Source organism: Triticum aestivum, chromosome 7A, assembly GCF_018294505.1.
Source record: "Triticum aestivum cultivar Chinese Spring chromosome 7A, IWGSC CS RefSeq v2.1, whole genome shotgun sequence".
In the NCBI taxonomy this organism is placed as follows: Eukaryota; Viridiplantae; Streptophyta; class Magnoliopsida; order Poales; family Poaceae; genus Triticum; species Triticum aestivum.
The window spans coordinates 449587855-449600943 of NC_057812.1; the positions used below are offsets into that span (position 1 = coordinate 449587855).

The window sequence follows — 13089 nt, forward strand, 5'->3', positions numbered from 1 at the left end:
ATGCACCTTATCCTACTGAGTTCTTTGTTGAAGACCTAGAGTACCTGCCCAGGACCATATATCACATCATCCGGTGGACTCTCTGGCCCATTAAGGGGCACTCTCCAAATGCAAAGATTGAAGGTGCAATGAAGACTCTCATATTCTATATCCTGCATGGCAAATGCTTCAACACACAGGATCTCTTCATACGCCAACTTGCAGCGTCAGGCTCGGAATTATTTGGTTTGAAGTTCTATGCCCCTTGGGTGATGAGGCTGATCAAACTGCACTCTACGATCTCGTATCAGCCCTCATCCCGAAACCATCGGATCTTCCTGCCAGATGTGGATACCTCTGCTGAAGCAATATATCCTGAGCCTGACAAGCAACCGATAAGTCTTCAGAATGGAGAACACCAGAGCTTCACGCAGAATGTTGAAGGTGTTGAAGCCATATCTAGGGTATATCCGTTGGCTGGCACTACACGTGCACCAACATCTACTGAAGCCACAGACAGCACAAATGCTCCAAGACCCAAGAAGCGTGCTCGTGTCCTCACTGACCGAGAGCTTCTTGTGGCCCTTCACCAAAAGCAGGATAGGCATCACGACTGGCTAAAACGTCAGATGAAGAGCCTCTTGGTGGATGTCAATCGTCTTCGAAACCTTGCCACCAAGAATGCCTTCGTTACCCACGAAACCTGCCGTCGTACATGGAAAGGGCTCTCAATGATATGTACTGAAGCTGAACTTGAAGAGGATGGCTTCACAGAGCGTTTCAAGTTTGACACCACACCTCCTAGAAGGGCTGTGATGCGCAACACACCATCACTTGAAGACTCTGAGTTTTCTTCATCTGCTGCCACAATTACTGCAAGAATCATTGATGAAGACGACGATGCTATATCACCACCACCTGCTTCAGCACATCCAAGCTCTGCACCGCCAAACAACTCCACCGACCCTGCTGCGCCTGGGAACGCGTAGAAAACTCTATGTCTTCAAACCTTTTTGGTCATTACTGACAAAAAGGGAAGAAGCATATGATGTTTATAGTCTTCAAGCGGGTCAATATGGGCGGGTGCCTTATGTTTTGTTATATTTTGCTTCGTGTTTACAACTCTTGCTTTTGCTTCATTTGGTTCTTTGAGTTGTAAACACTAAAACTCGATGGTCGTCTGCTACTTGTTTGCCACTCTGTTTGCGAAGATAAATTCCGCATGTGCGACGATAAAATCCGCACTTATCTCATTCTGCAGATGTCCATTTTTCATTATGCATGTCATTATCTTCATATACTTTCACATGCATAGTGGATTGTCATCATAAGCTGAAGTGGATCTCCACAAGTACAACCTGCCATGTGCATTTGCATTCCAAAAGCAAATTAACTTATATGCACATCTTCAGGGGGAGCCCTTGCAACTTATGAAGACAATTCCCTATCCTTTACAAACTTCACACTTTATATTCCCCGCTGAAAACTTCAACTAGTTTGTCATCAATCACCAAAAAGGGGGAGATTGTAAGTGCATCTAGTGCCACCCCTAGTTGGTTTTGGAGTATTGACGACAAATCTAGTTGAGGGACTAATGTGTTTGTGAGAATTGCAGGAAAACACAGGTAGAAGTCCCTCATTGATTCGGTTCTACTACCAGAGATGACCCCTAAAAACGTATGAAGACATTGAAGACAAAGGTGGTATATGAAGATATTCACATTGAAGACTATGACAAAAGAAGACACGTTATGAAGCCTATGGAGCTCGAAGACTTAGATATTTCGTAGTTCTTTTTATTTTGTGTTGAGTCATAGGAACCACCGTACTGTTAAGTGGGGTCCAGGAGAACCAGTCAGAATGACTGAAGTGATGCCTAAATCAAAAACCTATGTCTTCGAGTGAAGACAATGAGAGCGAATCTTGTCCAGAGCCGGACAAGTCAGCTTTGCTTGTAGCCCAAGTAAAGTTGCCATGAGAGTTCAAAATCTGACCGTTGAGACACGTGTCAGTTCCTTAGTGACCCAGGGTCATTTCGGACAAATCAGGTCGGGTTGCCAAGTGGCTATAAATAGCCCACCCCAGAACCATAAACGGTTGGCTGCTCAGATTTCAGTGCACGGCTTTTGTCGTTTGAGAGCAACCCACCTCGAAGCCTTTGAGAGAAAAATTTCTAGTGAGGAGAAAAGCCCTAACCACCCAGAGCCAGAGTAAATTGGGCATCACTTAAGTCTTCGTGTCTGTGTGATCTGAAGACTTATTACACTTGAGGACTGTGAATCCTCCAGACGGTTAGGCGTCGCGTTCAGAGCATCCAAGAGACATTGTGGATTGCCAGTGAACGAAGTCTGTGAAGGTTTGGGAGTCTACCTTGAAGACTTACCAGAGTGATTGGGCGAGGACTAAGTGACCTTAGCTCAAGGAGAATACGGTGAGGACTTGGTGTCCTGAACTGTGTGTTCAGGACTGGGTGTCCGGGACTGTGTGTCCTAAGGTTTAAATACCTAGCCGCTCCAACCAGACGTACAGTTGTCACAGCAACTGGAACTGGTCCAACATATCATTGTCTTCAACGAGTCACTGGTTTTATCTTCACTTACTTCTCTTACTGTTACTCATGCTTGCTTTATCTTTTGTCTTCACAACGTGAAAGTATGATCTGTTTGGCTTCATAACTTCTTCCTACCTGATCCTTATTACACTGAAGCTGTTTGTCATTGTGCTTTCACTCTATTGAATACATGACCATGGCTGGCCTAGTGTAATCTAACTTCCGCTGCATAGTAATAGGCATACTCTTCGCTGTTTGTCTTCATAACTCTCATGTTTTGAAGACTTTCATAAAAATCGCCTATTCACCCCCCTCTAGTCGATATAACGCACTTTCACTTTCTAGAGCTAACCACTTTCCTATGAATCCCTGGCTATATAAACCGTGCCTCCCACGTTTGATTCCGCCCCTAAACCCCACCCGCGATCCTCTGCTCTCACCGCAATACCTCGCTGGAGCTCCGCCTCTACCATGGCGCCATTGTGCTGAGCTCCACCCGCACCTCCCCGAGCCACACCGCCTACACCAAACGCCTTGCCGTGCTCCGCCACAACCTGGAGCTGCTCGCCATCGCCGGAAACCACTAGAGCACCATCGTCAACGACCACCGAGCGCCATCTCCGCCATGAGCTCGCCGCCATCCGCTTTTGTCGTCCTCGAGCTCCACCTCGACCACCCATGGATGCGACGTGAAGAGCTGCATCGCCCGGACCTCGCCACCGTCGCCGGAGACCACCGGAACGCTGCCTCCGACGACCACCGTGCCTCCTTCGGCCACCGCACGATAAGCACCGACCATCCTCCTCTTTTCAACACCTCGGACACCCCCATGACCATCAGATCTAGATCCAACGACCATCGTAGATTCGTCTGGTTTTAATAAAATGTCAAAACATTTTCTATTAAGTATCGGTCGACCGCCCGCAACTTAAAAGCGCACCCCTGGTAGCCAGTAGCTTAGCGCCACGTCACGTTTCATATCATCCAAGTACATCTATGATAGTTTTATGACAGACTCAAGATAGTTAACCCTGTGCTTCGGGGATGTGTTCCATGACAATAATCACTTTCTCATCATGGAAATGCTCACTTCCATGATGATAAATGACGCGTCATAAAAGTGCTTTCGTCAAGGGTAACCGACATGTGGCAGTCACCGTAACGGGCTCCCGTTGAGCTATCAGGTGTGGATTCTGGATCCGATACCTGATAACAACCCTGACTAGTGATGATTTTCCATGTGTCGAATTCCCATTCATCAATGGAGCCACATGTCAGCTCTACCTTATGACAGGTACGGCCCATCCAACATACGATATGCGCCTATGAAATGTCGACACGTGACACGACCCAACAGTGACCCGTTTAGTTGAAAAGGCTGGCCCAGTCAGAGGCCCACAAGATCTAGGCAAAAGTTAGCGGGCCGACCCACCAAAGGCTTGCTCGCATATAACCAATTTACACCCCGGTCCTATGGCCCATAAGGATCTGTGCGAGTTCGGCCCGTCACTAGCCCGTTGGACATTCAACATTCATTTTGACGAGTTCAACCTCTTATGATTTCCAGTTGATGTTTTTTCTCTTGTGTGTGTGTGTGTGAACTAAATCATACGAATCAAAGCAGCTCTCAACATAGTTTCAACAGAAACCTAGAGCCAAAATGTGGAATATTATGCACTACCGGAATATAAACATGGAAATGTTAGGGCGCGCTTTTCAACACCTCTTTTAAGTTAACACCTTTATTGAGTATAAGATGGCGGAGTGAACGGGTAACTTAGATGGTTAGATTCTTTGTGATGAAACCAACCCATCAGGGGTCAAGTCGTAGACTTGGTACTGGTGTCTGCATTTTCTTAGATTTAGGGGATGTTTGGTTTGAGACTAAGTTTGCTTAAGGTTGCCACACTTAAGGTTGGGCAAATTTGACCAATTTGGATGGGTGTTTGGTTCAAGCCACACCTTAGGCAAGCCACATTAGGGGCCCACATCACATACACTCAAAAAGTGTGGCAAGATTCTCTTAGGCTTGCCAACTTATGGCTCTCACTTTGAAGAACTAACCTTAGGTAAGTATGTCAACATTGTATGGCAAAGTGTGGCATGGTTAGGCCTAGAACCAAACATCCCCTTATTTCAAGCTTTTCGACGATGTTTGTTCGGTGGGAGGAGGCGTTCTCGTCGACTACAAGACATGTGACTTCATCAATCTCAAGATGTGATATCGGTTCATTATCTGAAAGTAATCAAGACTAGGATGTGCGTGTGTGCATTCATTGGAGTTTTGTTAGGGTTTGTGCCCTGCTAAGAGAGACGAGACGGTGAGAGCTCTCTGCAAATGGAATAAAGTTCTTCCCACCCTGTCCCCGTCTCGTTGGTATTTCTAGCATTGTCAGATGGGTCTAGATGTATTTTTTACTTCTAATGTTTTTTGTGCTACTTTTTTTTTAGGGATGTTTTTTGTGCTACCTTAACAGTTGATGAATAGATAAGAAGTTATTCTCAAATTTTTTTTACGATTGTACCGTGTTTCAAAAATAAGATGAGAGAAAAAAAACTTTGGCGCCAACAATTTGAAGCCGGCAACGAAATTCTGATTTCGTTTCACTGACAGATTACCCCGTCGGAGCTAGCGAGTCAGACCGCCTCTCATCCCTCGCGCATCCACCACACAAACCCCACACAAACTCCCCACTCTCACACTTTCCCCAACGACACCCTCAAAAGTAAGAAAACCAAAAAGAGTACGAAAACCCCAAAACCTAAGCCCCCCTCACTCCCGATGACGGCACCGGAGATCCTGGAGGTGCGGTGCGCCGGCTGCGGCGAGACGCTGGAGGTGGAGCAGGGGATGACGGAGTTCGCCTGCCCCGGCTGCGCCATGCCGCAGGCCCTCCCGCCGGAGCTAATGCCGCGGCCGCCGCCGCGGCCGCGCCGCGCCCTGCCGCTCCACCACGGCGGGGGAGTTAGGGACCAGATGCAGTGCGGCGGATGCGGCGCTGTGCTTGCCGTGCCGCGGGGCCTCCGGCGCATCACCTGCCCGCTGTGCGCCTCCGACCTCGTAGCCGACGGCGACCGCCTCCGGCTGCATCAAGCCGGCGTACAGGTCATTTCGCCTGCGGCCGCCGATCCTATCGCGCCCACGTCCCTGCGTCGGTCGGAGGTGCTTGTCCTGTAGTTCTTACATTGTGCATTTCACTGATTGATGGGGTTAATGGATAGTGGAAACGAAAGACTGTATAATCCTAGTGTCAGAGCATCTAAATTTTCTAAAATAATGGGGTGCTTGTCTTGAGAGCGAAAGTCGTAGATTTAAAATGGACTATAGGAGTGACTGCATATTTTGTTGAGTCTCGATGTGTGCAGGTACAGATTGCTTGAACTATTGGCAATAGAGATCTTGGATGGGACTAAGAGGTTCCATCCTTTTATCTGATGCATCCTAGTAGAGTAGTATTTAGTTTCGTAACTCCTGCTTAGGTACATATTGTTCAATCTTTATTTTTTTTTACTTACTAGCTTGGCGTTACTGCATGAGGAATCCTGTCATATATATGTGATACCTTAATAAAATTCAGAAGATTATAGGTTCGTCTGCACTTAGCAAACATATATATTTCTATATTAAGTACACATTATTGAATAAGTACAACATCACATAATTCCGTTGGTACCCGGTCCTTCCAAGCATTATTAAATTGCTTTGCTTCTTGCCCTTCGAGCAGTTTCTGACTCTTTGGTATCCAAACATTCCATTATATGACAGTACTCTGAGTATTACATTCCGTAGGATCGCTCTTTCTGGAAACGTCATAACTGAGAGTGGGATACTTCCCTTTTACAATATATATGTATATGTGCAATTATGTGATGTCTAGTGACATTTTCTTCATACTTTTTTCATGTGTTGTCATGGATCGGGCGCAGGAAGAACCCAGAAGCCAAGCGATTCACGTGGGACAGGTGCAAGTAGGAAGGTACAATAAGCCAATCCATTTTGAGCAGGAACGTGAACCCTCTTTTGCTCGTTCAGTTCATGAAGAGTCAACCATTTCACCCAGATCAAACCCAAAGATAGCAGTTCATGTGCGATGTGCAGAAGATGCACCTGTTGATCAGTTATTTCATAGAGATGAGTCACACATTAAATTACCCAATGGAACTGTTCCCAGGCATGGTTTTAAGAAGAAAGGTGATCTATCTGCTAGTCCTGGATCCATTTGTGCAGAGAGGATAGTGCTGGACCATCCTAGTAAGGTCAGCAACGCACTGCGATCACAAGGTGGGCCTTCCATTCATTCATTTCATACAGAGGAGGTACATGGGCGGCATCAAAGTAACATCATTGGAAATCATGAAAACCAGAAAGCTAGACATGCTTCAGTGGCTAGTATTGTGGAGCAGGAAATAGTAAAGGCTCCGAGTTACACTGCTTCTGGAAAACAGGTGCATACTGAGTCGCATGGTAACACAACTGGACGGAATCAGAAGAGGAAAAGGAGCAGCTGGACTACTGGTGGGAAGCGCAAGAAAAAACATATGGGCTCAGGCAAAGAGCTTCATCCTAAATGTAGTAAGTATTCAGCTGCCCAGCCAGAATATACTCCAAATAGCAATACTGTTCAGGAGCCAGTTTCTTCCCCGGATGAAAATGAGTTTAATCCTGCAGATGTTGACAGAATAATTTCCAATCTTTACCCTACTTCATTATCTCAGAAGCAGGCACCTCGAGCGGGATCACACGACTTGGACAACATTGATGCAACCTTGCTTCCTGTCTCTAGAGATCATGGTATATCTCTAGTGAACAATGTTTCACGGTGCCACTGTCAATGCTCAGAAGATGCTATGGGTGCTCTTGCTAACCGGAGTTTCAATTCAGAACAAGAGCATGAGATTCCTCAGGGAAGTTCCAATGGGATTTGCCCTCATGGTAAAAATGGCGCACAAGGGCAACAGATACAAGATGACAGTCATCCTGTGCAGGTGGAAGTTGAGTGTCACCACAACAAAGCTGCGGGACAACACAAGAGTGTAGCAAATGGCTGCATGCATTCGCCAAATGAGAGGGACTATATTGAAAACCGGTCTCGCACTGGTATTCTCCAGCAGGTGGCTGTAGCTACTGCCTGCTGTCATCCTACCCCATCACCGCAGTTGACTACTACCTGCTTGCCCAGTACCACTATTCCTTCTGTCACAAGTATGTTTCTATCCAACTATATAGATATCTTTCCAACACTGTTTTTAAAGGATATCTAACACTGTTGTACATTTTGGTCACTTGCAGGATCATCAGTTCATCGATCACCACCGCATTGCGAACCACCAGAAACTATCCATTCCCAGGTATGTCCCTCTCGCATGATCTTAGCTAAACCTGGGCATTCGTCGTGCTGGGCCGGGCTTACAAAATGTTGTCCTTCAGAACAAGCTTGAGCCGAGCCCAAAGCCTGAAAATTTCTCTCTTGTCAAGACCAAGCCTAGCCTGATCAAAAGCCCAACGCCTGGAAGCCCTGCCCGAAGCCCAAGTCACAATAAACATTCAGTCCACACATGAAATGCATACTGTCTATGCTATGAAAGCAAGTGCTATCATCATTATAAACCAACAATATTTCACGAATGCAACGCATGTAACCTGACAAGAATTGCCGACAAAGCATCCACAAAATTCACATGGATTATATAGGAGAAGCTATACAAGAAATGCACACATCCATGCCCTACTAAATAATGAGCAGATCTAGCACTGATGTGCTGCTCAATGATGCAGATAGCTACCAGAAACCAGGTGAGGTTGCCGACGAGTCAAACAGCCTGTGATGGGGACGAGGCGGACGTGACTGGCAATGGTGTGTCGTTGCCAGTGGGGAGGAGGCACAGGCGCACGACTGCGTAGTCGATGCTGGCCTGAGGTGGAGCCATGGAGACATACATTCAGCGTTGGTGACGGCACAGAGGCGCGCATGCAGCGTATGGGAGCGCCAACACACAGACAGGAGGGCAGAAGAAGTGATTGGGGGAGATGCAGGTGACAACTAGGATTAGGGCATCTCCAACGCTAACCCCCAAACCGGACACCATATCCATCCGCGGACCAATGGCGACAAGTCCACGGACACTGATGTAGGAGTTGGCCATCCAACCGTAGCCGCAAATGTCCGGAGACATTTCGAACGGAATTTAATGAAAATTAAAAAAATAGAGGCAAATTTAAACAAACCAAACAAATTTCATTCAAACTTCGATAATTTTTAAATAAAACCGGATGATTTTCATCTAAACCGGAGCACATGCATTACATTTTTGACATAGTTGAACTAAACCCTATTCTAACCTAGTCTAAATGATCGCTGTCGCCCGTTTCCCGTGACATGCCTTCCCCATGTCCGCAACAAGCTCGTCGGCCAGCCATGAGCCCCGGAAACTGAAGCTCCGCCTCCGCGAAGCGGGCAAGCGGCTAATCGGCCGACGATGATGAGTCCGCCAAGCTTGGCTTCAACGGGAGGGGAGTAGTAGTGGCCTTCCCGGGACCCAAGAGCTGGCGGCCTCCCATGCTCTACTCTTGCTCTCTGCTAGCGACGCCCACGGATGTGTCGACTTTGTCGTGGTGGTGTTGGGGCGCAGCCGACGCGGAGCTGGCGACGTCGTCTGTGTCGTCGTAATATTCCGCCGCCACTTCGTTGACCGCCATGTACATGGCTTCTTTCTCTGCCTGCACGATGCGGTGCCGCCATCGATCACGGTGGATGTCGCGGGCGACACGGTAGGACAGAGTAGTGCCTTCTGCTCGTCCACGTCCACTTCGACGTCCGCCACGATGCCGTGCCGAGAAGTTGCTCCTCCGCGCGCCGGTGCTCGTCGATGAGGCGGAGGCTGTACTTTTGGCCGGCCCGCGCCTGTCGGAACGCGGCCTCCCGCTCTTCCAACACCATGTCGGTGAAGTGTGCCCGCGCCTCGCCCATGGTGATGCCGGCATGGGACGGCGAGGACGGTGGCGCCGGCTCGTCGTCATCCGCCTCTTCCAGTGGCTCGTCCGCAACGCTGGCTTCCGGAGAGCTTGTCCGCATGCCGCAGCCGGCTGCAATGCTGGCAATCTCCTTCTTGTGTTCGTCTGAGAGGCTCTCGCACAGGGCTTTGGAGCTCAAGGCCATGGCGGGTTTGGTGCTGAGAGGAGATAGGGAGCGGAGGAGGTTGGATGCAACTGTTGCCGGGTCTGGCGTTTAAATAGCGGGTGGATGCCAGGCCAAGCGGCGAGGTGGTTAATGGTGGCCGCCAGATGAACCGACGGGTGGCCTTCACATGCGGGCGCCAGAGTAGGTTCCTCGGCAACCACACATGTCTAATGTAGGGAGGCGGACGGCCAGTTGTCGTTTGAATGCGGAGAGAAGGCACGTGCACCGCGAAGCTGCGGGGGTGGCGCTCTCGGCCGCCGCGCCGCTTCAATGCCGGTTCCAGTGAGAGGTCACGTCTTCTATGGGCCGGCATGAATGCGGCGTTGATGCTCTGGAGCAGTGTTGACTGCTTCGGGCGGGAAAGGGAGAGGGGTTTGGGTGGGCCACCAGGGTTGTCGGATGCATGCGTGGCTGCTGTCCAGACGCCCGCAAAGCCCCCACGCGCGCTTGCGGGAAAAAGGACGTCCGGACCGGATACAGGACAGCGTTGGATGGCAAAACACGTCCGGACCGCGCGGTCCGGACGGATGGGGCTGGTTTGAGGGTCTGTGTTGGAGACGCCCTTAGTATACGGTGGAAACGGAGGGATATGGTGCTGGTCTGCTAGTTTGTTGGGCTGGGCCACAGCCCATAGGCGCAGGCTCCCAACACTGCAGATGTTTTATCCACTTTCGGTCCAGGCTGGGCTAATTTCAGGCTGAAAATTGAAGCTCGAGCCTGGCCTAAAAAATATACCGGGCTTCACACTGAAGCCCAGTGCATGCTGACTGACAAGCCCAGCCTGGCCCGGGCTTCCCATGCCCAGATTTAGTTTTACCATAGGGTCATGTGTTGTTTCTGTGATGCACTGTCAGCAAGTAGCAATATAATTTCCTCAATTTGGTTGGTAAATCCTCATTGTGAATTCATCGTTATTTTTTGAGTAACTGCGATTCTTCATGATTATCAATGAAATTTATTTGAGTAACCGATATTATGTGTTCACAAACATTCTTCTTTTTAAGTGATTGCATAATTGATTTCATGCAGGATACTCATGCTGCTGGCACAGGGTATATGAAATCTAAAGTGCGCAAGGGGAGGGGCCCTGCAAAACTCACTGAACCACGTAGGGTAGCTGACAGGCCTGTGCTGACTCCGACTAATGTGGAGTAAGTCTTCTCAGATTATTGCATTTTCATCAGATGCCTAGGGTCAACTTGCACTATATAATCTCCATGTACGTAGCATATTGACTTGTACTGGCAGCACATGGGATATCGATCCTCCTTGTCCCAAGGTGGCCTCTACCATCACTTTACTTCTCAAGCAGTGGCACCCAGGGTCAACTTACATGATGGCTTGTCAGCAAACAAATGAAGTGCACCCAGAACAATTGGTTCTCCACTTTCACCAGTATCATTCGGATAGAAGGGCTATCATCTTGGATGAGTTCCTTGTAAGAAAGTTTATCCAAGAATGTGTTTGTAGATTCATCAAGTATGTCCTGAACACCCTTCTATTTTGATGACCACAGCGCCGTTACAAGTGGGCCCCTGGGCGGGAAGCAGAGTGCCTGAAGCTATTCAACCGCAGAACAGCCAGACAGTTTACTGGGCTCCTGTGTGATGAGAAGCGAAAGGCTAGAGTGAAGTTGTTTGCGTCAAGGAAAGTGAAAGGAGCTTCGGATGCTACCAAGTCCAATGGACAGTCAAATTTTGATAACAAGGGTGCTAGAGAAAAGTCGAAGCTGCCGCGCAGAGACCCAGCAGGTGTAGGTGTAGGGCACGAGGATGACGACCCTCTTCAGTGGAAGCAGTTCCCCCCTGAATGGATGCTGCCGAAGTGGTGGGAGATGCTATGTGAGCACTGGGCTTCAGAAGAAAATTTGCAGTTCTCTGCCCTGATGAGGAAGAATCGTTTCACAGGAGGCTCCGCCCGGCACACAGCAGGCTCCCGGAGCATAACCATGCATCGCAAACTTATGGTAAGACTGACATTTTTTCCTGGTACACACTTAGGCAGCTACATATGACTCTTATTGAATTGAAATAGATGATAGAGAATGGTGGGAAGCCAGTATCAGAAGTTGAACTATTTAATAAGACCCATAAACATGGCGGCGGTAAGGGGGAATTTGTTACCGAGAAAGCAAGGCGAACCGTGGTATGTATTCAGTCATTTGCATCATAAGTTGATTAATAATTATACTGATATCACAGAACTCAGTTCAATGAATCTGCGTACTATATTTCATAGGAGGCCTTCCAGCGGCGTTTAGAGGAGGCAGGTGATACTGAACTAGACCCCCATGTTGTATGGTCGGAGGAGGTAGGGGGCCGTCACCGAGGGAGGTACTATGGACTTCCTGGTATCATTGACAAAGCCCGGATAGGCCACTTGTCAAAGTCCATCCCAAGTTCTTTAGGTCAAAAGAGAAAGCAGATGTTCACACAGGATCAGGTGCAGGAGATGATCAATCACGCCACACGGCAGATGAATGAAACTTGGGAGAACAGGTTTCGGTCTTTGGAAAAGAGTATGCGGGGCATGGCGTCATCAGATATTTCACAGGTAAATTTTAGTTGATTTATTGCCCAAATGAAGGTTCATATTTTTCATACTGGTCTGCTTGTCTGCAGCATGCTTCAGCAGCTGGACCTGGGGCTGAGGATGGCGAGGCATCACACGAGGTAGATGTTCATATTTGCTCTTCCTTCCGAATGTGCATTTTTTCATTAGATAGTCATTAATACTACAACATGCTTTGCCTCAAAGCAATCTTGCTATACATGTTGCACCAGTTGTGTGGCTTTCATTTCTCTATTTTCCCCTGGGGGTCACTGCACACTAAGTCTATCCTGAGATGAATAATGAAAGCAATGCTTAGTGAAACTTATTTTTTTCATCGGTTCTAGATGTACATTTACTCCATCAAATTCGGCTTTCTTTCGTGTGTTATTTGACGACGAAACACTGTATGTTATGCTTTGCAGCATACATCGGATTCTACTGACGATGGAATCAATCCGCAGAAGATGACAGCGGGGGGCATAGTGGTGAATAGGATTTAGGACCACAGGAGTCGCATTTCGGCGCAATTGCTTTGTGCAAATAGTCTGTTTTCATTTTGTGCACACTGTTTTTTTTTGTATATATTGGAGTATGGAAGTATTGTGCATTATTCAGTTTCATTATTTTCAGTGTATTTTTTATGTACACCCTTTGTTCATAAATGTAAGATGTTTTGGTAGTTTAATATGAACTGCCAAAACATCTTACATTTCTGAACAGAGGGAGTATTTGTTTGGGCTCCTAGGAGCAGCTCCAACAGCTTCGGCCGGGGAAGTGGAAGCCCAAACAACAGCTCCAACTGCTCCAACAACTCCTAGAGAAAGCCAA

General features: G+C 47.9%; 1 protein-coding gene across 2 annotated transcripts; it reads left to right on the top strand.

Annotated features, from left to right (window-relative positions):
• The first annotated feature begins 5232 nt into the window (after window positions 1–5232).
• Window positions 5233–12884, top strand: LOC123147491 (uncharacterized). Of its 2 annotated transcripts, none has more exons than XM_044566756.1 (10): window positions 5233–5693; window positions 6458–7733; window positions 7821–7879; window positions 10738–10859; window positions 10936–11146; window positions 11225–11674; window positions 11743–11853; window positions 11947–12261; window positions 12330–12380; window positions 12684–12884. In XM_044566756.1, exons 1-10 carry the CDS (start codon window positions 5313–5315, stop codon window positions 12759–12761), a joined length of 3054 nt encoding a protein of 1017 aa, XP_044422691.1. In that variant the 5' UTR covers window positions 5233–5312; the 3' UTR covers window positions 12762–12884. The 2 variants fall into 2 exon arrangements, with proteins under 2 accessions (XP_044422691.1, XP_044422692.1); XM_044566757.1 differs by having other exon boundaries at window positions 10957–11146.
• Window positions 12885–13089: the final 205 nt, after the last annotated feature.